Genomic DNA, 27,086 nt, shown 5'->3' on the forward strand with positions numbered 1-27,086 from the left:
ACCGCGAAGACTTCTGGCAATTAATTTCAGCGAGTTCAAGACCCAAATAATGGCAATTTTATGAAATTCTCTTCAACAACTCTTTCTGTTTACGATATAATATCAAAGTAAGATGTATAAGATTACTCTTTTAGGACACATATACTCTGTCGATCTATGCATTACCTGTTAGTACGATAGCGATGACGAGTTAGGCCGTGGTTACTAAAAGAAACCAAAATCCTATAATTAACATTACCATCATACCTTTGGGACCGGAAGATTCCAATGTGCATGGAACGTCTGTAAAAAGAAAGGAAACTCATCTTTACTCCAAGTGATCACTTTGAATTGAATTAGCGAACAATTCATTAAAAAACTTCCATTCAGCTATTACATATTCTTTTTGCTCTTTGACCACTATAGTTCATATGGTGAGGCAAATAGTTGCACTGCTTGGTAGGTCCACATCAAAAGGAGTTATTTTGAAAGCGAGAATTTTTAGCTGGGTAAGAAAGGGTAAAGAAGACACAGACCCAACCATTATCGTTGGTTCATGTGATGGAGATAAATTTCATGAATTCCGTCTCCAAACTGCTAAAAATATTGGTATGTGTTTTAGAGATAACATAGGTTTAATCTTCCTCCACTAACAATACAACTATCCTGCTGATTGTGCATCTCTGAGGAGCGGGATGTGCGGAGGGAAATGAGAAAACGATTAGCAGATTCCAGCTGATGCAACCACCGGTATGTCCAAAGACTAATCTTAAATGATACATGGTATCGTATTGGTGGCCATTACAATCCTCGCGTAAAGGTGTTATATCGTCCTTTTGTGGTTCCTTGCAAGACTCAGCGAATAGGGTCCGAATAGGGTTTGCTTTATAAAGAGTGGTAATCGCCATCTGGAGAGCAAGGCATTTTCATAGTCAAGACGGTTTTGATAAAAACATGAATTCATTCAATACAAAAAAAATCTTAATCTAACAAGAACAGTGTTGTCTATAGACTTATTGTTGATTGTCTATAGGCTTATCGTTCAAAGCGGAAAAATAGAAACTATCTACAGGAATGTTGACTTAATTCTTCCATTGTTTATCTGGTAGCAGCAGAGACGTGACGTTGAGAGCAGAACACTAATAATGATTCACTGAGTGATTTCTGGTCAAGTTTTCAGGATGAAGAAAGACAAGTTGCAACTTATTTATATGAAAATATAATTGAGAAACTACGATATAATTCTACATACCTGTTTTCCAGAGTGACATAGAATATTGACAGTATGACGTTTACAATTATTTCATGCTTGGTATTCAACAAGTATAATTACTTGATGTAATTTTCACTCCGGTATATGTTATAAAATGTGTGGGAATCCGGTCCATTAGCAACACATCGTAAGCCACTATATTCATGGCAATGTGGGGCACGTGTGATCTCATCATCCACAGTCACTCTAATATCAACGACCGTGTCTTTCTGCATAATATGTCTCGAACGTTTGTTAGTTCAATCGACGTGGTTTCTTCACATGTCCAATACAAATTGGTTACTGGTCTAACTCCAACGAGTAATCATTCCAGAGACCCATGGTTTCTATAGACCGTGTATATGGCAGCATATAAGTGTAACTGGACACAAAGTAGAAATGTTGCATTGCGGTATTAAAATATGTAAGATGCTTTGAAATTCTAACATTAAACTGAATATACATCTCCCAAACTAAACATACGCCCTCTCATTCTAACAAAATGCAGACAAAATAACAAACATGATTCAACTAATGATTCTTAACACTCATAGAGTAGATCTAAATATTTTTTTTCTTGAATTTGAACAAGTTAATTCTTATTCAATAATTCAGCAATTAAATGCTCTTCTTTTTAAATTTCGTTGTAATTTCACGGTTACTTTGCCGCTCATTTTGTACTTAGTCACTTAAGGGTATTAGTTGAAACTGTGGATGTGATAGCATAGCAAGCAGCTAATGGAAAGTTACAACTAAAATCAGATCTACCTTATACATTTTAATCATAATCAGGCAGTTATTTTTAGGATGCTAAACAAGTACTTCCTTATGGCTTCCTTATATTGTGGTTTTTAACAGAAACTGCTGCACCAACTGAATCGTACTTAACTTAACTGAACTGAAGCGTATTTCCCAAATGTGCAATAACTCTAATGGTCTGTAACAAGTTATATATGTGTAAACGAAACGTGCTGAATAGTGGATTTAACTTCATCGCCCTTCGTGTATGAAAATGAAATATTTTAACATTTTGAGGTGATATATGGCAATTTTAATAGTAAATTGTGAAAATGTTGGTTCTAATTATTTTGGTGAACAGTGAATGCTACAGAACAATTTGCCAAGGCATTCCTTCTTTAATTCGTTAAACATAAAGTCTCAAAGAAATTAAAACATAAATGTGGCTGGATATTGTGAATGTTTACTCCTCAGGGTCAACTAAAGCGATCCTTCTGTAGAGATCCTTTTAGCTTATCTTTATAGTGAGTAGAGTTGTAAAGGGAAGCAAGATACGTCACAACCGCTTAGTCTACTTTTCTTGGGAAGGACAGGTGCTGCTTAGGGAAAATAATATATCAAGATAAACGATGGCACAAACTATGCCTCATTGGTTTCCTCCTGCCTTCCCATCATCACTTCTCCCACCCCGGCCCTCTCTAACGCAGACAACGCACACTCATTGCCTTGAGGCACTCCATAATGAATACCAGGGCTTAACAAAACATGTGTGACACAATTTCCTCAAAAGGTGATTTGAAGGTTTAAAATATACGATTATCAATCCAGTAGGTAAAATAATAATTTTCAATATGTTGGTTGATCAACGTTGGCTTGGGTTAGTATCGGTATGAAATGAGCTATATCTTCTATAAAAAAAAATTCCCAGTGGAGTGCCTACTGAATAAATGCACTTAATAAAAACACCAAATTACACAAATGATAATACACTAATATGGATTAAAAGTGTTTTTTACTAGCACAACAACTCGGGCACATTAACAGAAAGAGCATGGGGGGTGTTTGAGAGTTACACTTAAGTTTCAGATTTTTTTGAGGTTGTAAGTTTCTGATAAATATTGATGAGTATATGGTTTTTAATATTCCAAAAGATAAATTCAGCCACCTTGCAATTGTTGCAATTTACATCTGGTACACAAGTCTAACTTCCTTCTTTAGTATCGTACAGCTAGTTTTCATTGGAGAACAGATTATCATGATCAGCCAATTTTTTACAAACGGAAGATTGAAGAACTTTGATTTAACAGCTCAGTCTAAACAAACACCTGACAGAGCCATAGCAAATATGGCAACCAGGGTCTCCAACTGGAGAAGAGATGAATGCTTGTATAGCCATAATATTCGCCAGCATATGAGCCAGAATTCTCTGTTCCCCCTCTTTAACCCCGTAATGCTTAGCAATAAGATATTTCGTGCCAATGTGTGAAGGAATAAGAGAGCTTGATTCCCAATGGGTTAAGCCTGTAATAATTCACTGTTTTATTAGTACATGCATGGCAGCAAGGCAACATATAATGGTAGATAACTTACTCTGACATGCGTTATTGCACATATACTGTACATAAACCTGATGGTTTTGTTCATGGTGAAAAGCACCCAAATAGTTGTTCACCATTGCACATTGAATAGGAGTAAGCAATCAAGCATAGATCTCAGTTGCTTTGTCAATAATACGAGTCACTGCGTCTGGCTTTTGGGTGTTTGTGCAACAAAACAATAGAACTAGAAGTGCAGTCAGTTAATACGCCTAGTCAGGTGTGGCCAGTATCAGCGCTCTGTAATATCCAGTATGGCTAAGTAGTAGCAGAGACCCCATAGTAAACATTTGTTGGGGTCCTTACCAAGCTTAAAGAAAAACCGTCTGGGAGGAGGTTTTTTCACAAAATTATGCAGGCAAACAAACATTTAATCTTTGACCTCAGTTACCACGATAACTACATATTTTGATGGACCGTGTGCATTAAAATTGTGCATGTGATGGTTGCATGTTAATTCAATACTTCCCACATGGATTGATAGCATAAAATCACTTTTCACTTAATAGACATTTGACCTCTGATTACTTGAGCTTTCGGTTCTAAGAGTTGGCTGGTTCCCAGGACATTCCTGTTCTCTAAGAATTCCCTCAGTAAACAACAATCACTGTGACTTCTTGGTATGAAATCGCAGTTGTTGAAAGCAATGTAACTATTAAAAGGAAAGTCCATGGGTGTATGTTTGGCTTTTTACTGATGAAAGCGAAACATTTCTGGGAAATTTTCCCTCAATCCGTAGTTGCTGAAATTCTGCGTCGACAATTTTTGTAATAAAAATAGACTTGAAGCAATCAAGTGTGATGTCATAGAAGTTCAAAATTGTTGTATCACAATATGACTTCATCCCATTCATTATTTTGCCTTCATATTCCCATAAATTAAAATCTAAACCTACATAATTAAAGATCAAAGGCAATATCAAAACAAATAAAGCGTACAATTTACCGTTTTCAGCGTGTAATTACTGTAACATCACACATGTTTGCTTCATCTTCACGCGTGGAACAAACTGTGACAATGTCAACCATATATCTCAAACAGATGGGTACAACATGAATGCGATCTTTTATCCAATGCTTGGATTTCGTTCCATTTTCACTTAAAATCATCATCACTTAAAATCATCATCGGGAGACAAATATGCAGCGTATTTATGTACGCAGTGACTCGAAGTGTCGAGACTTCTATAGTGACGAAGCAAAGGCGTTTTGAGGTCTTGCTACTGATATGTTATAAACCATTACCTCTTTGAATTACCATTTCCTACGACACATTAAAAAGCCCTGGGAATTGTCTGCGAGAAGCGACAGCACAGGGTCGTCTGATACAGACAAAGGAAGTTCTTAATTAGCTTAGAATGGAGTTGAATAATTGCTTCTCCTAACACTACTTTAATCATTCAGTGTAGTAGGAACAAAGTTTTGACGCCATGCTTTGGATACTTGGAATAACAATACTATGTGCCAGAAGAGGTAAGAATTTATAAGTATTTTAAATGCCAGAATAAGAAGCGAGTGTCGCTGAATACTTCGACAAGTAGGAGACAACTTAATATATTGTTAAAAGTACATTGCATAAAGTACAATAACTACGTGGTACATGTTTTTGTCCACATATATATGTATTGAAGGCAGACCGAGAGTAACTTGTGTCGCTTACTATATCACTTTGTATGAGCTATTTTAATTCGTATTATCAAATGAGTAGCCAGAGACGGAACGAGGTGTACGTATATGGGTCAACACACTTGTATTTACAGCAAAGTGCGTCAGCAAATACATATCCCAGGAATTAGAGGTTTTACGTTGTGTTCTATATCATGGATATGCTATTTCTATATCAGCAAGGGAAGTATATCACAGTATCTTTATCTCGGTTAATCTCTATAGTGGTCTATGCACTTTGTTTGGGTTGGCGTGTTGATTGAACGCCTGTTTCGCTCTCATTTAATGTCTTTAGCCAACATGTTAGTCTATCCTGGTTTTTGAGATATTGTCCTTCAAACATTTAAATATGTTAAATACTTAGAAAAAAGTAAGGTTTTTGATGAGTCATGTCTCAAAACTTATATAGCTATAATAAAAATTTCGCTTGTGTAATACCTTACAGTGGTACCTACAAACACGATCGAAATGATGGCTCTTTGAAGGATGCTATTATAGTAAAGGGCGTGACCAGATCATTCTACATGGGTGGGGGGTTGTGCCATGTTTTGCCGACAGAAAGAAAAAATATCGCCTGGAAGTGCTGATAGACGACTGCGACGGGGAAGGGGATCCAGTGGACAGGGGTAAGCTAAACCTTTAGGGCAGGGACGTAGCCAGGGGGGAGCAGGGGGAGCGACTGCTCCCCCCCTTTCAGTGTCGATTTTTTTTTTTAAGCTGTCGTTTTTTTAGCATGGTATTTTGTCAGTGCTCTTTTGATCTTGAATACTCGCAAGCTCCGTTAAGTCGATTGTAATCGTAGTAACATTCACGCCTACTGATTCAGCACTTCCTTAGTTTGGCAGATGCAATTAGCTAAATTTAGCCTATAGCCTATTACAAGTATACAGTTGGCCACTGCGTAATAAAATACATATTGCCTACCTAACCGCACTCTATGGAATGTCACGAACCGTATGCACAACAACGTCGACAACGTTCGTTCTCATCCTTTCTATGATTCGTCCTAAGTTGTTGCACGAACAGCATATTATGAAGCTAGCTAGCAATCGTACGTGATACGCACTTCCTATAATAATTATTACACTGCTAATACACTGCGATAACGATATTTGTTTTTAGGCCACTGCATATCTGGCTATATTACAAAATATGAAAGTTTATATTGTCCATCAGTTAAGTTCGTAAAATGTATTAAAGTCCAGACATTGGACAATAAACTAGAATCATCCTACTGGAAAAATTGTAAAAGAGCGCTATGTTTGTCTTTCTGATATATTATGCAAAAGAACATGTAAAAGAATTCAAACAGGATACAAAATCTGCTGATAATGATATCATATGATCAGGGGCGTAGCCAGTATGTAGCACTGTAGGCCCGGGCCTACATTTGTTTTGGCCAAGTTATCTTTTTTTTTAAAACACCCATAATTCAAATCCATAAGCTTGCTGGACGAGTTTAAGAGTCTATAGACAGGAAAAACTATTGAAATGAACGTAGCAAGAACATGGCTAAATTAGGTGACCTATTCTTCTGTCATCTAGGCTGTCATTTCTATCGCGTGCTGTTTCATTCAACACTCTAACCGCCGAAAAAGACTAGGATCCGATCTTGTCAGTTTTTTAACATGTAGTTAAGAACCCGTTTACGCAGATAATACGTCAGTTGAGAAAACAGTTGAGAAATTTGCATCAGATGGCAATCGTCGGATAGCTCTCGCCTTCTCTTATTAGGCTAACTTAAACATTTACTAGCTACAGTTGTATCAAAGACAATTACTGGCTATAGTTGTATCAAAGACATTTCTGGCCTATCTTTGTATCTACAAGTATCAGAAGTTGAAAAGTAAGACATACTCTGTACATGTACCTTGCTAATTTTAATACATTATGTAGTATTGAATTACGTACTATTTTCAATCGTTTGTTTTTTGGGTTTACAAGTGATATTGAATGAGGTGTCTCAAGTTAGCAAGAGGCCAGGGAACCAGAATGAACACTCGGGAAGGGCTGTTTCCGGCCATCTGCGGGGTTTGTAAAACCAAAAATTTTCTTGTACGCTCCGCGCCAACCGATGGTGGCGCTCCGCTCAGATAGTCTTGCATACAACTTTGTAAATCCATATCAATCGCAAAAAGTGCTCCCCCCCCCTTTCAAATTCCTGGCTACGTCGCTGCTTTAGGGTCCTCTAGTTATCCACAGAAAATACTGAGGTTTACTGTTTTTTGCGCTAAAATGGCGCTATACTTTGACCTGTAATATAGCATGTAAGATTAAGGTAATAGAGTGTTGTCTACAGTGTAAATTATAACTTCCTCTCCTAACTGCACCCCACCCCCTCTTTCGTCATTCTCCATCTCCCTCCTAGTCTTCAGTGGCGGACCTAGAATGGTTGGCACCCGGAACGGATCCTTCCTTGGCTACCCCGTGAGGGGATAGGGACTTGAGATGTGCCTCTCCCCTTTGAGGATCTTTGTTATGCAAGTTGGCTGAGATGCAAAATAATGCTATCTTTGGCTAAGCTATGAACTCATTATACGTTTAGGAATACTCATTTTTTAGTATTTTTTTTTTCTTTAATTTTTCCTATTGCTTGTTCAAAGTATTCATTTTAGTTGACAATTTAGATGCATGCATAAACCACTACCGTGATTTACGAAAATAAGGTGAATTCCGTCCTTTCTTCTAAAGCTTGCCGCCACTAGTATCCCCATGAATAATAAATGCTTTGGAGGGGGGCTGTTGCATGGAATGTCCTGACTGGTAACCGGGCAGACCTACCCCTGCCCCCGCTCCCGCCCGCTTAGTACGCCACTGCCTTTCTCTTCTCTCTTCTCTCTTCTCTCTTCAGTCCTCGTTTTATTATTTCTTCCTCTTTTACTTTCGTTCTTTCTCTTCTTTACTCTCTTCTTCCCTCTTTGTTTTCCCTTATTTTCTTCTTTCCTTCAGTTTGCCGACTGGAGTAGAATTTTGCCGACTGCATGGGTGAACGGGTGGTGAAACACTCGCCCCTCCCCAAAAGCAAACATATACCCCTCTATATACTGCCGTAGTTGTGGTAATTTTGTTTCTTTTTCTCTGCGATGTCATTTCGCATTGTGCTATAAAAGTCTAGTATATGATGATGATCACAACATGACAATTGATTCGACAAGCTAGATATTTCTTAGAAACAGAAAAGTTTCCCTTCTAGTGCAACATAAACACACTTACACTACCCGCTTTACAGTGACCTCGCATAGTAAACTACTAATGGAAATAAACATACACCTTGTAAATTTAACTATGAGTAACTTCCTAAGGGAAGTTTAGGAAATTGATTGAGAGTCCAAGGAGAACAGCAGCTGCACTAGTATTTATTATACTCATCAGTTAATAGTCTGAATGATTGGCTTGGAGGCCTTTCCTTGCACTATATGGATATAAATACTACTTGTCATATAACGAACATAGCAACAACAACTAGATGCCTACCGTTTAATCGAATGCAGAAAAATTGTTTTAACAATGTTTATCTCTTGCATGTCTCCGTTCTAGATATGTACACAAATCTACATAGCTTATAAACGTTCGTAACATATAAGCAATGTGCCCTGACTGACCTGACTGACACAAATAAATGTAATATTCAACATTATTTTCTGTAATGTAAACCCTTTGTTGCTTATACTGTATTTGATAAAGTGAAACAAAGTAGATGGTTTGTGATTTCTTCGAGGTAGATGTTTTTGAAATATTTATTGAGGTAATAAAATTTTCTTGTTGATGTTTTTTGAATCCTGACATCTTTTATATGGAATAATTAATTATATAGCTGTCAATGTTCTCTGTAGCTGTAAATTTCATCAATATGAAAAACTTCCAAAGAAATATTAATTTCCTCTGTGGATAAATGATTTGAAATATTGTAAGGAAAAGGAAAGATAATTTCTATGACGCTGTAGTTTTTATATCTCTCAATCAATTAGAGCAAATTTTATTGTATCGTTCTCATTGATTCTTCATTTTCTCTCAGGTTATGCGCAGTCACATGTTGCTATCCAGGCATCTCCAGACGGTGCTGTATCATCGGGCACACCTGTTAGTATTAAATGTAAATTTTTCAACACCACCATAGAACCAGCATCCATGAAATGGAGTCATGATGGCGTTGAAGTTGAGTCCAACCTTAACAATGCCAAATACAATATCGTGCTACAACCAAAAGAACCACCAGGAACAATAATAACAATACCTTATTGTGACGAAGGAGACGCAGGCATTTGGCAATGCACAGCAACTTTCACAAATGGACGAATGATTGGCGTGCCAAGATCGTCCTACACTGCCGAGAGTCGATATCATCTTAAAGTTGGAGGTGACAAAAACTGCTACCATAGTAGCTATAATATGTTTGCTATAAAGTCTAAAAGTTTAAAATTATAACCTTTTATTCAATAAAGTTGATTAATAACTACACAATGATCTACTAGATAAGCATTAGTGTCCTAAAATTTGGTGTTGCTATTTGTTTATTACATAATTATGTGATCATAGACAGAGTGCGGTTAGTAGCCTACATAATTATACGAACGAAGTGTTGCAGGGAAAATGAGAAATCAGAAGTGGGATACTTTTCAGGTTTTTACCCCTTACTTCATGTAAAATCATTTTTTGGTGGAACTACACAAATGGAAGTTCAAGTGTTATACTTATCATCAAGTGAATTTCAGAGTTTGACCCCTTGTTCATACTTTTCATTACAATTTTTTTCTTTGTTTGTAATTGTATTTGTTTGGTACTAGAAAAAAATCGGTTAGAAAGGAAAGTGGTAATGACCTTTAGCTGATATATTTTTCCCACGCCCCTAGTTCCCCGGATCCAGAACATATCCAGAGAATTGGTTACTTCCGTTGGACAATTGGTAAACCTACAATGTAATGCTACCGGTGACCCCGAACCAAGAGTAAGCTGGACGACGTCATCATCCAGTAGCAACCATCCGTCAGGGAACCTGACCGTTCCCGACGAGGAGTTGTCTTTTAAGGTGATGGAAGTTTCCGATGGAGGGATTTACCTGTGCACTGCTGTTAATATCTTAGGGAGAGACAACGCCACTGTACGAGTCAATGTAAACCGTGAGTAGGGTGTAATTAATGTGCAAAAGACAAAAATATATGTAGCCCCTCTCCAACCGGTGAGATGCTTAGTCCCTGGTATACATGAAATATCATAAACATGTAACATTTCACTAAGATGTGGATTTAATCGGGCGAAGGAGTGACGTGGCACAAACTTCAGAAGGTAATGGGACATCCTACTTTGATTTACACTCACCTACAAAACGAGCTGATAATCTCATGTAAAGAAAATCACGTTTACCGACATGTTGTATATTCTATAATTAGCATGGGAACAAACACAAGTGTCGTAAAATTGGTTTGAGTCCTGTTGTAGCCTTTTCCTTTGTTCGAATGCTGTTTATTATTTTTTTTACTAATTTATGACCTACAAATCAAATAAAATTACGAAGTTCACAAATTTGAAAAGTATTATGCATATTTAAATATGTTCTATCACTAATAGCAATATCAATATTTTGTATCTGCCGTAAAGCAATAACAGAGTAACTTCCAACTTACCATATACTGCTGTGCCAAAGCTAGAAGGATTTTGAATTCCTTGTACATTCCTGTCTTTCTAAGCATAATACAAGTAATGTACCGCGAAAGGTAACAAGATATTTGCATTTCTGATTAACAGCTTTGTAATAGCAGAGAATGAACGAATCGTTGAATATGTAATCTATTAGTACAGGCTATACTGGCCATTGTAGTTGTATTCATATCTTAATATGAAGCTATTTTTTATGAAATGGTCTATTACTGATGAACAGCATTTTGTGAGGGGAGCGGGTTTCGTTAAAATAAAACTTATTACAAAATGCCTAAATACATAGTATTCCAGCACCGGTGTCTTTCTCTTCCATATTTTTGTTCTTTATACAGATGCTCCCACATTCCCTGCCTCCCAACAGCCATCAGTTATCCGGGGCAGGGTAGGAGTACTCGTGACACTCTCGGTGACTGTTAGCGCCTATCCATATCCTTCGGTTACTTGGTACAAAGAAGGAGTGCCGATCACGGACGCAAGTTTACTTACTTCAAATAAAGTAGAGGGCATCTATTCCTTACAGGTAAATTCAGTTGCAACATTGACAGTTGTGCGCATATAACATGCAAGCGAGTGTATACTCAAAAAAAGCTTGGGCGAGACAAGAGGTTCAACTTTATATTATTTTATGTGACATCATTATTACTTCATAAACTAACTAAACGTAAACCCTTCTCCAAATCTGTTTAACTTTAAAGGTAGTTTTGATTTATAATTTCTTTAGAATACAAATATATCATTCTCCCGACAATCCTCTGTTTGTTACAGTTTGTACCAGATGATACCAATTTCGGTCGTTATTCCTGTACCTTAGAGAACAAATTTGGCAGAATTAAGCAATCGATCTTACTCATCCCAGCTGGTAAGTAATTTAAGCAGCATGTTGAGTTGAAATACTTTTGTACCTGGAATTACCTATAATATACTTTCTATAGTTGCATACACGTCATTCTTACTTAGGTAACTGCGTGGCTACAGCTTTGAGCTGTTTCTACCGAGTTTATGGAAGGATAGTCCAAAAAATACATTATTTTGGATTTAGGGAAGATGAAAACATTGAAAATATCCTAATGGTGTTTGAGTTCGCTTCATGTACCGTTTCTTTTTCTTCCTTTTCCCCTTCCTTTTCTATTTTAAGGTGGGTGGGGGGGGGGTATGGATGAATTGCCATAATTTTTTTACCTTTTCATCATAAAAATAGATTAATTTTTTATGGGCAAATAACTTTGTAAGAGTTGTACAATTTCAGTATTGTTTTAAGACAAAATAAGAAATTTCGATGAAAAGACAGTGAAATGAATATATGTCTTTCTCAAAACAAACAAAATACGTTCTCTTGGGGTGGTTCGGGTGTGACCGCCAATATGTTTAAGTGCAATAATGTCCATGGTGATGTCTGCATTGCTCAGCATTGATCTGGCTCCTGCCCTTACTCCTACGCCATAGCAAACATTTGTTGGGGTCACTACCTAGTTTGAAAAGAAGCGGCACAGTCGTTTAGGAATTTTCACACAATAGCAGGCAAAATATGTATTTGATCTTTGACCTTAGTCACCGATAACTACATAATTTGATAGACTTGACATTCCAGGTGCACATGTGAAGGTTACATTTCAATTCAATATTTCCACATGGAGTTATAGAATAAAATCACTATATCACTTTATAGAAGTTTGACCTCTGATTAGTTGCCTTTTTTTCTGAGGGTTGGCGAAACACAAAATCCCAGCAAGTTCTTAACAAGTTTGGAGAAAAAAATTCATGCACGAATGAAGCTGTCACTTATCCATTCCACCTTCGAAGGTGATATCTCTAGTCCCTCGTACACAGAAATCCGATAAATTCAGAACATTCACTAAACACTAAAACTTAAACACTGTAAATTCATTTTCACAGAAATTATGACCGTCATAACTCAATCTTATCCGCCTTGCTCCCCCCCCCCATCCCCCACCCCTTCTTCACCTTCTCACATCAGTTTCCTGCAGCACCGACTGAGGTGAATAACACAGACCTGTACATGTTTGGGTAAAGTTCGAACAAATAGCTATACAGTGTTTTTACCATGAGCCCGAGTTGCTTGTATACCTCGTGGGAACAGGCTGTGGGTATGCGACAATGACTCACATCCTGTATAGTAAAGCATCCTGATGAAATTGAATTCGCTTCTGTGAATGGTATTCTTTTCTCTCTTTTTTTGGGGGGAGGGGGGGTTATTGATAAATGTTCACGGTTTGTAACTTTTCATGAAAAGGAGATTCATTTTTTTATCGGCAGGATGCACAATTTAATTGTAAGAGGTTGTAAACAATTACAATTTCTCTTTATGGCAAATGATGTATTCCGATGAAATGAAAACAACTTAAAATGAATATGTTTTTTTTCTCAAATGTTTCTTCCAGTCTCCTTTAAAAGGTTCTCGAAAGTGTCGGAACGGTTGGGGTATTTCCCCAATGTTTTATAAGAGCAATCATGTACATGTGGACGTCCCAATCCCCCGCCCTGGTCGCGATTTTTTTCCCAAACAGGTTTGCAACTATGTGAAAATAGTCGCTCATGATTGGTCGGAAAATTACGTCATACCATAGAAACCTTCACTTCGAGGTTACCAAAATTCGTTCGTTGCAACGAAGATATACCCGTCATATTCGCGTCCCGTTCCCCTTCCCAACTTTATAGAAAAACTGTTTTGTGGATCTCTGTTACAAAAGTCACATACTTTATCATTGATGACCTTCTCTTATCTTTCTTCGTTTCCAGGACCTCCATTAACCCCCTTATCTGTTACCTCGTCAAGTGTGACCCTTACCTCAATAATATTGCACGTGGACAGTCCGGTTATAGCCGGTGGTAATCCAACGACTATGTTTAAGATTGTATACCGTGAGATTGGGAGAGTGACAATGGTATTGAAGCAGTTCCCAGCTACCCAAGAGATTTTACTCACTGGGCTTCGAGAGACGACGACATACGCCGTCTCTGTTTCCGCTGGTAATCAAGCCGGATGGAGCGATTATTCCGAAGTATTTTTCGTTTCAACGCGAATGGCATCAGGTTGGTGCTATTTACATATATTAAGTGTCATTTGGGGATGACCTGAATAAGTTTACATACATGGGTATCAAGTCATGGTAAGTCATTGTAAGCTCTTTGCAAGCCTTTAAAATGCACGAAGCCATGATTTATTGTGGTCCTTTCTTTTCCCGGTCCCACTGTTACTGGGTAGTGGGGAATGATTGGATGGATGATTTCCAGGAATATTTTGAAAGTCATTGAGGTGAGAACAACATCTCATGCACGGGAGATACAATATATGTTCGGTATTATTAATTACATATGACAGAGAACAGTTGATTAATGTCGAAATAATTTATAACTTTCAATTTATTATTATGCTTGTATTTAAAATGTGTGTGTGTGCGGGCTTCTTGCAGTTTGCATTTAATGGGGCACTCCAATCCAATACAAAATCATCAAAGGATTCTCTAATATATAGATTTTTTTAACATTTTGCGTAGTTTCAAGTCAGAATAATTATGTTAATTACTTTAACACGTGTATGCATACGCGTTTTTGTGCGCTTTCAGCGCTTTTGTGCGATCAATATTACTGTGGTTCAGTGATATGTAAAAAGCAGTAAAAATAATGCGCATTAATACCGATATGAAAGTGCCCTCTGCCAAAGCTGGAGAGTGCCATCGAGTATTTATTTGTACAGTAACTGTAGCTCAATAAGTATATTTTATTATTTTAAGTATATCTTTACGTACCCTAACGATAATAGTCATATTGACATATACTGAAGTGCAAAAACCTATGTAGAAGTGTATTAGCGTTTGGACATACTCAGGATATAGCTTGTCAGTTTGTCTTATAAATTGACAGAAACATCTGTCCTTACGTCATCGGTGATGAAGAGTATTCTGACATAGATAGCTTCCGATATTGTATTCCTTATGTGTAGCTAACGTAGCCTACCATACTCGGGTGCATATCATGACGTACCCTAGTTTTATGTTTTCCTGCGTATTACATATCGTTATATTGGGTCCCCAAAGAGAGATACTAGGGCCTAGCTAGGATTCGTAAAAATAAAACGGATGACAATAATACATATTGGTAAATCATGCAAGTATATTGTATTAAATTGATCAGCATAAAAGCTTACTTTAATGGTCACGAAGCGAATACCTTCCTATACCACGAAACAGAACCAAATATTACAGAGAAAAACTGAAGTTCAAAGAATTAAAATAATATTTGACCGTCAAGTTACGTAACTGAAATAATAAACAGGTGTAGTTAAAGAAATATATGCATGCCTATATGAATACATGCATCATAAAAAAAAATGTTTCTAACTTGGTACATTCAAGCTGATGTTGTTGTAACAGGGAAGTTAATTTTTGTTATGAATTTATCTTATAACTTGTAGAAACGTTGACACAACTTTTATTCATTACCTTCCGAGCGCCCCTTTTTAACGTCTCGTCACATTTCACCATGTTTCGTGTCTAAGCCTGTCAGTCGAGGCAACACTTTATGTGTTGTTGTTAGTGGTGGAATATTTTCTTATGTTTCTTAGTGTTATTGTTTTCGCTGCTATTGTTGATATTCATATTGTATTCAGTTTGAATTTTTGTTGGCCATACAACAAAAAATGGAACATTCAAATGCGCTTTCTGAAATATCATTTCCACATGTCGTATTTGGTTTGTCTATTTAATAATGTTACGAAATATATGCCCTAAGACAGTTTTCTTCACTACATCAGACATGATTATTGATTTCATTCACATTGAATCTCTTTCAGTGGTAACAACATCATCGCCAAGAAACGTACCCACCACCTTATCACAAGGTCCGTCACTGAATAATACGGACACCAACAACACTCTTCCAACAGCACCATCTGCCGATTTCACTTCAGTCGTCAACCCTCCAGCCACCCAATCAAGCAACCCAACGACCCTTCCTGTCCGACCAGGCAAACATAATGAATCATTCACTCAGACGTCTGCGCCCGGTCAGACTGTTGGCAGAATGACTTCCAAAGCCGTCGTCATAGTAACCAAATATCCACTCAATACCAGACGACATAGCACAAACGGTGACAGCAATCAAGGTAGGAATAAGTCACTTTTATTGTTCTTCGTTGTTTACCATTTGTGTTTACCGTTATTTTATTTCCTTCTTCTATATTGTTCTTCTTCATTTTAAGTAAACAATATGGTGATGACATTGATTTAAAATTGTTTGCAAACTTAAGCAATAATATTATATCTTAAATGTTTGTGGATTGTAAAATGAGGAGATTATACCATTGTAGTAGGCCTAATAAATGGGAAACAGTGTATTATGTTTTGAAATACATACCAAGGTATAAACTGCTCTCCTTTTCGATTCGTATATAAACAGTTACTCTTGGTCGTGGGGGAAGCAGAGGGGTGGAAGTTTTAATGACTAGCTGTAAAAGTATTAAGGACACCCGAGGTCTAAACGAGGTATTCCTTTCCCTCAATGTCGTACGGTACTACGGGATCACAACAATTCATAGAATATCAAATGTGTATGTATTTAAATATCACTTGTCTTTATCTACTTACAAATGATATTCACTATAATCACAATCTCCGAATAAAAATATAAATATATTGATGAACAATCATATTTGGTGTGGACACGTACCAATGCACTGATTGTATTTGTGAATAACCTGCTATAAAACTACCTATAATATAGCCTAGGTTAATATTCAGATTTTACTCATCTATAAAAGGTCAAACTGCGTTGATTGAAGTTATACCTGATGTGAATGCCTCACTACCAAACTCCAGTAATTCACAAGACAACGTAACCGAAGGTGACTTGACACCGTCTCGTCCTGCCTCTCAGAAGTCAGCCATCGTCATCATTTGTCTAGTGTTGGTATCTATCGTTTGTATGATGATAGTGGGATTCTGCCTCTTCATGGCCTCTACTCTACCAGTGAATCGATGGTTGAAAAGACGGAGAAAACCAAATGATGTTAGTACTACTTTAACGCATGCAGTTAACATTTGGATCTCACGATATGGGAAATGATTGCAATATTGGTATTATGGATGAGGGTTGGAAGGGTTGACGCATTTCATTCTATCAGGTTTTTTTTCAAAATAGAACTTCATTATTATTTTCGATAATTCATGTTTTGGGCATTGAACCACGAAGTTAAGAAAAAATATGGTTTTCTGTGGATACCTTTAACACTCATGTAGAAGTCTTTTGAGTTCGGTGTTTGTCACAGTTTTGTTGTGCAATGATCAATTGACAACTACTTTCCCGTTATAGAATATGAGAGATTCTTTGTACGAGAGACCAACTTCCCTTACCAGCGATTGCTCCATACAATACAGAATTAGACCTCTCCCGTCCGTAAGTTTACTCTCCTTTTCTTTCCAAGCATTTATTATTATTTTTATGGGAAGGGGAGGGGAGGGCAGGGGGAGGGGGCATGAGAGCGGGAGGGAGGACTTGTTCATTTTCTTTTTCCTCTTTCTCTTTGTTTTGGATTACTTTCTCTTTTACTTTCTCTTTTCCGTTGTACAATGAAGTTTTACTAACAATATTGCAAAGTTGTTTACACTCGCTAAGCAACTATTTGGTCTTCTCGGTGATCCAAGGGGACCAATTGGCCTATTAACATTACACGTATAAGGACCTTGGCATCTCCCTGCACGAATTGAGATAACGGTAAGGTCCCCATCGGTTTCCAAATCGACGTAAATTGTAAGTATAAGCCATTAGGCTTTCCACTTTTAGACTCACTGTTGTCGCAAGTTTGTTTTGTTTGGAAGTATAATGGTACAAACTGCCATGGTTCATCCATTTCGATGCCTCACGAAACCTTCTCCTTTAATATCCCTTCTCTGCCACATATTGCCTGACCCCACCAACCAACCCCCCCCCCATCCTTCCCCGGTCGGATACCTCCCCTTTTTTGCGTCTTAAACTCTAGAAAGAAACTTGATTTTGAGAAGTTTTATGTAGGCCTCAGTAAACATTTATTTTCTTGTTTTTCAATCTTCCACAGCTTATTAGTTCTTTCTTTATGACGCCTCCTGTAAACATTGAGTTTCCTCGTGAACGACTCCATCTTAAAAATTTGATAGGTCAAGGGTCATTTGGCGTGGTCTACCAAGCGGAAGCCGTGGGTATCGTCCAGTCGAATGTTTCCACTAGCGTTGCAGTCAAAATGTTAAAAGGTCAGAATCACGATATTTGAAAGACACCTTCACGAGTGAAACAGCTTCAATACAAACCAGGGGCGCTGTCGTACTACCGTTTGTTTCTGTCATAAACTAAACAGTTAACCTTTTAGCACTCAAAAATATGGTTAATAATAAATTGCACTACAGGTTATTACTTATGAACATTGAACAAAGTTGAATTTTGTTCATAACGATAACAGAGCAACATTATCTTAGTTTTTGGGGCAACATACCTTCTTGGTATTTTTTCGATGATTGCAGCGTCCATACAGCTTTCACCGTAAAGGTGTCATGTCACACTAAAAACTACAAACATATAAGTTTGTGACTTAGTAGGCCTATTGGATATCCATGTTCGTTGTGGTGGCATTTAAGTTAGGAACAGTCGGTTCATTTAAACGAACATAAGGTGTTATATGTCGACCCTAACCGAATGTGTGATAACATGTAAAATACGTTAGCTCCTTGTTTTTCATTTTTGAAATATTATGAGTTATAATAGGCCTTTGTATGGGCGCAGAACAAAAAGCTTCGTTTTCTGTAAGAAACAAGATTTGTGGCCATACGACAACTGAACATTTCAACACCTTTTTCACCTGTTCAGATGATGTGCACTGATGATCTTTTAAAAGTTGAGTTCATACCGGTCGTACAAAACAAGGTTCATGTTTGCCAAACACCCCGGTAAAGAAGCTCGGGTAGTTCAAAGTCGAATCCCAAATATAGGTTTTGAAGCTCATATCATACAGAGAGATATTGAAACACCGAGGTTTGTGTTGGACTTGAGATTGCTATTTCAATTTATGACGTAAATGTAAACTATAAACTGAAACTATCAAGAACAATCAAGCACACTGTGTAAACTTGTGACAAAGTACAGTCATAAAACTATATCTGGGGCGTCGGGAGCTATTTGGGATTGGTACGGCAGATCAGTGTTTGGCCATCTATGATAATTATCGGGGGGGCGTTTGGTAGGTGAAACTACGCTTCGCGCTACCATGGTTGGCGCGTAGCGCAACGGAGAAAATTTTGAAAACAAATGCCTTCCAGATTGCAGGAAATGGCACTTCTCGAGCTTTAAAACAAGACCCTGCCACTTACAACTTTGGTCCTCATAAACAAATAAAACAGATTCACGAATTGCGCGTAAAAGCACTGCTGTACCGCATATTTATGCATTGCGAACTGGTGTTATACACTGATCTATATATACTAGATCAAAGGCGCTATACCGTAATTATCAATAGAGGTGTCCGGTAGATCAATCAGCGAATGCGTTGCTGGTGTAGGCTTTTCTTCTGTGCTCTTTGTCTGTTTTTGTACCCGATTAATCTTCTGAAACACATTTTTGAAGTATGTTTCATTTTGGTTCTTTATTTTATGCCATTTTTTTCTCAGTCCTACTTTTTTTTCTTTTTTTTGGCGCCGTGAATATGGTCCGGCGTTCTCCGGACCTGCGGTACCGGCTCCGACGCTCCTGTATATATGCATATGTGATTGACTTATTGATCGGTGAAATATTTCAACATACGCATGTATCATAAACAGTGATTAATCATTAAGCTGACATGCCTGATAAATTTGTTTTCACTAATCGATCACTATCAATAAGCCAATCGGTTAGCACAACACTCCACCAGACCACTCCAACAGACAGAAATCATTAATTGCAACAATTGTTTTTGTTTTGTTTTTTTCATTTCTTAAACAAACACGTCACCACACTCATGCTGTGTTTCTTGGTAAGTATTTTGTTATTGATGTTGTTGTTGTTGTCTTTCCTCTTTTCTGCTTGTTTCTTTCTTTGTTAATTGCTTGTTTATTTTTGATTGCTTGTTTGCTTTGCAGAGGATTACAATGAGATTCATGAAGTCGGTTTCCAGAAAGAGCTTGAGGTGATGATGAGACTGAAACCTCATCCTTTTATTGTTACCCTTTTTGGATGTTGCACGACATCAGGTAAAGTGCAAAGTCTGATCATTATCCAATTAAAAGTTTAAATAATAGTTATAGGTTAATTAAAGCAATTGCGAGTTTCAACGTGTTACACATATCTACCTCCATCAGTTACATAGACACACACTTTGTGTAATTAGATTGTCTTTCAGAATGAACTAATCTAACTAAAAAAAGGAAATCTGTTCTTTTTCTAACAAAGGGTTAACATTTATGATTTTAAGAAACTAATGCGATTTCAGCTCGTACTGCATATCTACCGCTTCAAAAACATGAAGAGAAAATAGGTAAATTTAGAAGTTAGCTATTACAGAACGAACAACACGGGACTGTTCGTGTCTGCAATGATATTCTCGTTTAAAATAATGTTGTGAATCAAATTAGCACAAAGTTTGTGAATTAATTAAGGCCACCAAATAAAAGTATATTAAAATCGATATGAGTATGTCGAAATTGAAATGATAAGTATTAATATAAATATAACAAAACCCATTATAACTTTCAAATTTTTATTTCAGTAAGATCATAGTATAATTACTTTTTTTTATGATATTCACTTTGTCGTTATTTTGAAGAACTATAATATCAAAAGTTGCAAAATTATGTCTCCAAAATGAAACCAGAATTATATTGTAATGTCACTTCCCTGTTTGGTGGTGCAGTCTTTAAAGCTGGGGTTGGCGAAAGAGTCGCGAAAAAAAATATGCCAATGGAGAAGACATTGAAGTGTCCGTGGCACAGTGGTACCATTTATTCAAACCTCCTGAAGCTTACAAGGGTCACAAAATATTGTGCTTACAATATACGGCTCTGATTGTTTATCCTTACATTACGCAGAACGTAATGCCGCAACGCAGCGCCCAACGTAGGCTTGGTCTAAAACTAAGGACGCACTTCCACAAAGCTGCTTGAATTGTCAGGGAAATTAGGCATAAATGTTCGAAAGAGGATGTGAGGGCGCATTCATATTAACTGTAACAAGCCAAGAAATAGCAGAACGCCAGGGTCTTGAACAAGACTACGGCCAATGCAGCGTACAACGCGGTTCCAAACGCAGCGTACAAAGATAAAATCAGATTCAGGGCTACATAGATAATTTTACGATGTCAACAACGCCGTTAACCGAAGTAACTATACATGAAACAATCGATGGACTAAATGACTGTCATGTGGATCATTTAACCTATATAGCTTCATTTCTGATAGCTTAACTAGCACTAATGCAATAATGCAGCTTATTACGGACTTTACTGAACTTTATCCATTCACTGCAGTTGACTGATACTTACGACATACAGTTCACGCAGTTCAGTGAACAAATAAGTTACGCTAATAACGTGCACGTGTAAATCGGTTAAAAAAGTTAATCCTAAATAACTAGGCGTAATCTCTATCAGTGCAGTTTGCTGCCAATTATTCATACGACTCACAAATGTATCATTAATTAATATTCTGAGCACTTAAAATTAGACACGTTGCCGTGGTGTGAGAAATATTTACCAACTTGGTTGATAGAAATGATAAGAAAATGCATCGTTCGTAGACTTGTAGCTTGTCTAGTGAGAAATTTTGTCAAAGGTTACCGCCTTGCACGTTACCAACAGCTCATTTTATACTAGCCTGGATATGAGCCTAAGTTTACGCGCGTGAGAATTTGCTACTTCAAAGAACACCGCCTCTGAGTGGTGATCACAAGTCTTCCGGAGACCGGAAAGTTCAACACTTCGAACAAAGGCCAGGTGCACGATTGCTTACGTCATAGTTAACAACTTACGGGGAAAACAGGGCTTCTCGGCAACTTGAAAGAATTGCAACATTACTTCAAGCTTAAACAGTTCATACAGCGTAACTTGTGGCATTCCAAAGTTAACGTCACTTTGGTTTCTGAATAAAATTTATTAACATTATAATATCCTTGCATTGTCCCTTTTTTTAAAGAACCACAGATGATTATAATGGAATATCTTTCCCTGGGGAATCTTCTCACTCATCTTCGTCAAAGCAGACAACACGTGACCAATCAGATAACCCAAAGAGTAAGCTTAAGAACAACTCTCTCGCCGACGGATCTGATAAGATATGGATATGAAATTGCTAATGGAATGTCATATCTTGCTTCAATGAAAGTAAGCCAAACTTTTGTAAGAGAGTTAATTTTTTGGCGTAAAAAACTTAGACTATGCATATTGAGATGTTAATGACCGGTTGACTAAGAGGTCAGACTAAAACTATGGATATATAACCGACTTTTCTCAACATTTTTTCTTACTTTCCTAAAAATGTTAGTGGATGAGCGCCCTCTTTACAAACAGCACTGCCAACACTTTACTGACACAAAATTTGGTACTTGAGCACTTCATTCACTATCAGACGAGCTATATGTAGATCTCATCCAACCCCCCCCCCCCCCCAACCAAAATATCCTTAACAGACCAAAGAACAATTCATAACAATCCAGAGCAAAAACAAAAGTTTTGTTTTGTTTCCTTCCACACAGTGCATTCACAGAGATCTGGCAGCTAGAAATATTCTACGTTCGGGAGAAGACGTTTGCAAGTTATCGAATTTTAGTCATTCTCGTGACGTCATTAAGGATGGCATTGCCCACAGGAAGACCCAGGTGCGTCTCAAAATATCCGTAAAATAATTTACTAATTAATCGCAAAATTTCGAAGTACTGCTGGTCCTCGTGAGAGAGGTGGTGGGTAGCAGGAGGGCGTTAAAGGGAATGATTATAGTTTGTGTATTATCCAGATATAAGATAGGATGGTAAGATTGCAGAGCCCTTCAGAGGGCGCAGAATGGAAGGAGGGTATGGGGAACAAAATCTCCTACGTAGGCTATAATGCCCCTATCAGTATATTATATCTAAACGTAAGCCATTTCTCGATTCCACGCCATTGATCGCACTATGCAACTAAAACAAAATTCTGCGGGTAGCTGTGTGTGACGTGTGTATTGATTGAAGATTCCTTAGTTCATAGAAATTTTTTAAACATTGCGATTTTTTTATTCTAGAATCTCTCGTTATTTTTCTACTGACCATCGAAATATAAAATTATACTTTACTAATATAATTTTAAAAGCATAATTGTTATGATTATATTTGTTTTATTATTATTTTATTTGTTTTTGCTGTGTAGGGTCGGTCGTCCATCAGGTGGATGGCTACAGAGTCACTTCTCGAGAATGCCTTTACGATCAGAAGTAACGTTTGGTCCTTCGGTGTTCTACTCTGGGAGATTGTTACGATAGGTAAATGGTTACGGGACGATCACAGTTAATTTTGATGTAGATGCCATTCATAAAAACACTGTTAACTGGATGGGCAGTTATGCCCTCTAACACTGTGTTCAAACTAAGAACAAACATATAAAATATGTTAGTCTAATCTTTTCTAATATATTTGTCACAAGTAAGGTTTCCAATCTCATTGCCTTTGCTAACTTTCTTAACTATAGTCTCTCTTTCAAGCCGGATGCCATCGAATTTGTTTGTTTGTTTGTTTGTTATGTTTTAATTTTTGTTTTGCTTCTTTATTCCTATCTTTCTTTTTCGTTTCTATTGTTTATATGCTAGTCAGTTCTTCTTCTCCATCCCCCCCTTCCTTCCCCGCCCCCTTGGAATTACTGCTGATTACAGTTCCGTCTGACTGGAGTCGTTTTGTCAATTTTGTACAGAAATTGAGAATCCTTCTTTACATGACATTAATAGCTTGTCATATTTCACAATATTTCACATATCGTCAAACAACATCTAGTGAACCAGGGAATTTCTTCTGTAGCAACTTCCTGGTGGAACTAATTTTTAAAAAAATGTCATCACTCATAGTTCACAGCTGGTACCACTAATATATTGTCATGAGCAAAGTTATTTAGAGTATCCACAATAAGCTGAAAAAACTAAAACAAATACGATTTGGCCGGGGCTTTGTTAGTTCTAAGTTAGTCAAATGAAGTCAACTTCCTATAACTTTCTACTTCTCTCCAGAATTATACATTGGCCTACTGAATCAACTTCAAGTTCGCTACTTCATTACGTCACTTCCGTCTAATGCATATACATTTCAGGTTCATATCCGTATGCCGGCATTACAAGTGGGAAACTAACAAGATTCTTACAAGATGGGAAGAGAATGACCAAACCAGATCACTGTAGTAACGAAATGTAAGTATACCGTACCAAGTACTAGACTTATAGTGAGTACGTATTGGTACTTATATTCAAGTCGAGTTACCTGTGTACCTAGTGGAGTTGTACTTGTATTCGTACTCGCGACATTTCGGAAACCTAGTACATAAACTAGTGAAATAACAAGTACTCGTACTCGGGACATTTCGGTAAACTAGAACATAATACTAGTACAATAACACGTACCCGTACTCGGGACATTTCGGAAACCTAGAACATAATACTAGTGCGTTAACACGTACTCGTACTCGGGACATTTCGGAAACCTAGTACATATACTAGTGCATATAACACGTATACTCGCGCTTAGAGCCTTGTACTCGTTCTTGTACTCACACCAAGTGGAATCCTATACTCGCACTCATCCTTATGTACTCATACTTCCAGTCTACCAAGTACTCTGTCATGACTAAATCAACTGGTTGCAAGTTTCAGTATTCAATAAAGTTCTTTCATCATTAAAAAAGGCTCCATTATAAACTTTACTAATTATCTGTTGCAGTTGAATGTCACAACATGCAGATCATTGAATTATGTAGATAGCATGAGTCTGCGTTTCAAAACGAACATCATTAACACATTCACATAAACTCTCACAGGTGTGTTTTACATTCAGGCTGAGGACCCCATTGTTTTTCCGATTGTTCAAAACCTACTACCCCTAACCACAATACCCCTGAACAAAGAATTCATCTGAGGAAGTGAGAATTCTTTTGAATTGAAGCCCGAGGACTTGGAATTCCTTTGTCCAAGTCCTCAATAAGAATACAAAACAAGTACACCGTAAACACACCAACATCCACTTCATGATACAGAGGGTTAATTTACTAATCGCTTATACTGTTTATGTGGCAGTTATTTGTTCAGTAAATATGCCTTTGACATTGTTAAATTTTTAATTGTTGATTTTTTTGAACACAGATATTCCCTAATGATGCAATGCTGGCAAACAGACCCGAGGAAAAGACCAACATTCGAAGATTTGAGCCGGAGACTAGAAGCCGTATTAAGCGAAAGCAGGGTGAGCAACACAACATAATATGTAGAAAAAAGGGTAATTTTGTTGTTGTCCCTCGTATAGTTTTTTTTTTTTGTCATTCAGTCTCTGAAGAAGATCACGCTAGGATCGAAACGTCAGACCAACTTACTTTTACACAAAAATTAAATTTATAAAAAATAAAAAAATGCTTAACAATTATTCCATGAATTTTTTGGGAGTCAGAGCGGAGGGGTGGGGCTTTAAAAGAGAAACTTTAAAAGAAAAACTAGTCTAAAAATTCTGGTTATATTCAATGAGTATACTCTACACCCTGAGTTTTATACGAACATATATAAGCAGACGCCCATGCACGCCCAAGCACAATTATATTTTCTGGGTTTAATTGCTTTAGGTTCAATTGAATGAAATATGATCTAATCTGAACTGCAGTTAAATAACAAATACTTCTGTTTCTTTTATTTTTCTATTTACAGAATTATCTGGTACTGGAAGGTTTTGAAGATTGTATTTATGAATGTGCGGAAAACCTACCAAAATAGGAGTGATGAAACAGTCTAAGAACCTAGCAAGATATGAGTAAAGAATGAGTCTATATAAGAACTGAACATATCGAGGAATGTTAGCTCAGTGGTTATAACGCCGGTTCCTTTCCATCATAGGGTCACGAGTTCGAGTCACTCCAAGATTAAAGTATGTCGTCCAATTACAGAGTTGCTAACAATTGACAATTCATAATCATGAAAATATATGAAAATAAAAGACTGACCTCGGTCAGCTTTCAGCTTTGATAAGTCAATGATGTTTTGGTGACATATTTGTCTTGATCTAGAGATCAAACATGATGCTAACCAACTCGAAATCATTTGTGATTCCTAAGGCCGGATCTCCAAAGAGATACTTTGAACAAACTTGTAAACTATATATATATATATATATATATATATATATATATATATATATATATATATATATATATATATATATATATATATATATATATATATACCTATTTCCTTGCATTTGGGGCTCCCCGAAACTTTTTAAAATTAAATACCTATAGATGGGGTTCCTGGCACCTGACACCCAGCAAAAGTACATAAGTGCCATCCTCAGTGACCCCCTCCCCCTTAGCCGCGCCACTGCACATAACTACAAACAACCTTTTTCGTATTTACCGTATTACATTATTTTATACCTCCAAACCTGGGGAGCTCCCCCTCCCTGGCGCCCCTTGCCTCCAGTTCTTACGCCTATGGGAAGTAAACTTTTACAAGAAAAGTAGCAATTTCTGGCAAATTTCTTGCCATATATCGTCAGTCAACAATAAATGTTTTACAAACTTTTCAATTTAATGCAAGGAATTCTATTTATTTCCTTAAAAGTTGATTTGAAATTATTGTTATTTGTTATGGTATTACTTGCAAAATTAGCTCACCATGATTGAAACTGGAATACATGTAAAAAACGTAAATCTTATGAAATGCGTGCATTATGTTTTTTGTGTGAGTATTTGTTGACGCAGCATCATCCTGATAAAGTTTACGATGCGGATTAGTTTGTTGATCGCAAAAGTTTACTCTTATGTGAGTACCATGTGCCATCTTCTCATTCCAGAAATATCCTTTAGTTGATAACTAAATAAAAAGAAGTTGGCGACTGAAACTGTGCAATTCTTTTGGTGACCGATCAAATACGTAATATTTAAGTAGGTTTTGTGTGGATCCACTTTGTTGGAAACTTTTGAAGTAACTTTGTGGTTTGCCTATATGCAAATCAAAATCACAAGTCCCATCACTGCCTCTCCAT

General features: G+C 37.1%; 1 protein-coding gene across 2 annotated transcripts; it reads left to right on the forward strand.

Moving 5' to 3' along the window:
- The first annotated feature begins 4,978 nt into the window (after positions 1 to 4,978).
- On the forward strand, positions 4,979 to 26,173 carry LOC139977569 (uncharacterized). 2 transcript variants are annotated; one of them, XM_071986968.1, is made up of 17 exons: positions 4,979 to 5,036; positions 9,244 to 9,585; positions 10,079 to 10,345; positions 11,216 to 11,403; positions 11,649 to 11,742; positions 13,641 to 13,934; positions 15,694 to 16,005; positions 16,660 to 16,907; positions 17,211 to 17,294; positions 17,953 to 18,124; positions 19,982 to 20,092; positions 22,028 to 22,215; positions 22,587 to 22,709; positions 23,233 to 23,344; positions 24,160 to 24,256; positions 25,202 to 25,301; positions 25,754 to 26,173. In XM_071986968.1, the coding sequence occupies exons 1-17, from the start codon at positions 4,994 to 4,996 to the stop codon at positions 25,817 to 25,819; spliced, it is 2,841 nt and encodes a 946-aa protein (XP_071843069.1). In that variant the 5' UTR covers positions 4,979 to 4,993; the 3' UTR covers positions 25,820 to 26,173. The 2 variants fall into 2 exon arrangements, with proteins under 2 accessions (XP_071843069.1, XP_071843070.1); XM_071986969.1 differs by having other exon boundaries at positions 22,028 to 22,125.
- Positions 26,174 to 27,086: the final 913 nt, after the last annotated feature.

Source organism: Apostichopus japonicus, chromosome 12 (assembly GCF_037975245.1).
Source record: "Apostichopus japonicus isolate 1M-3 chromosome 12, ASM3797524v1, whole genome shotgun sequence".
NCBI classification, from domain to species: domain Eukaryota; kingdom Metazoa; phylum Echinodermata; class Holothuroidea; order Aspidochirotida; family Stichopodidae; genus Apostichopus; species Apostichopus japonicus.

Bases quoted from the DNA above. Each gene is read 5' to 3' on its own strand.
- LOC139977569 (XM_071986968.1), top strand. From the start codon at position 4,994: ATGCTTTGGATACTTGGAATAACAATACTATGTGCCAGAAGAG. The intron at 9,586-10,078 runs GTGACAAAAACT...CCACGCCCCTAG, and splicing joins ATATCATCTTAAAGTTGGAG to TTCCCCGGATCCAGAACATA. The intron at 22,216-22,586 runs GTAAGCCAAACT...CCTTCCACACAG, and splicing joins CATATCTTGCTTCAATGAAA to TGCATTCACAGAGATCTGGC.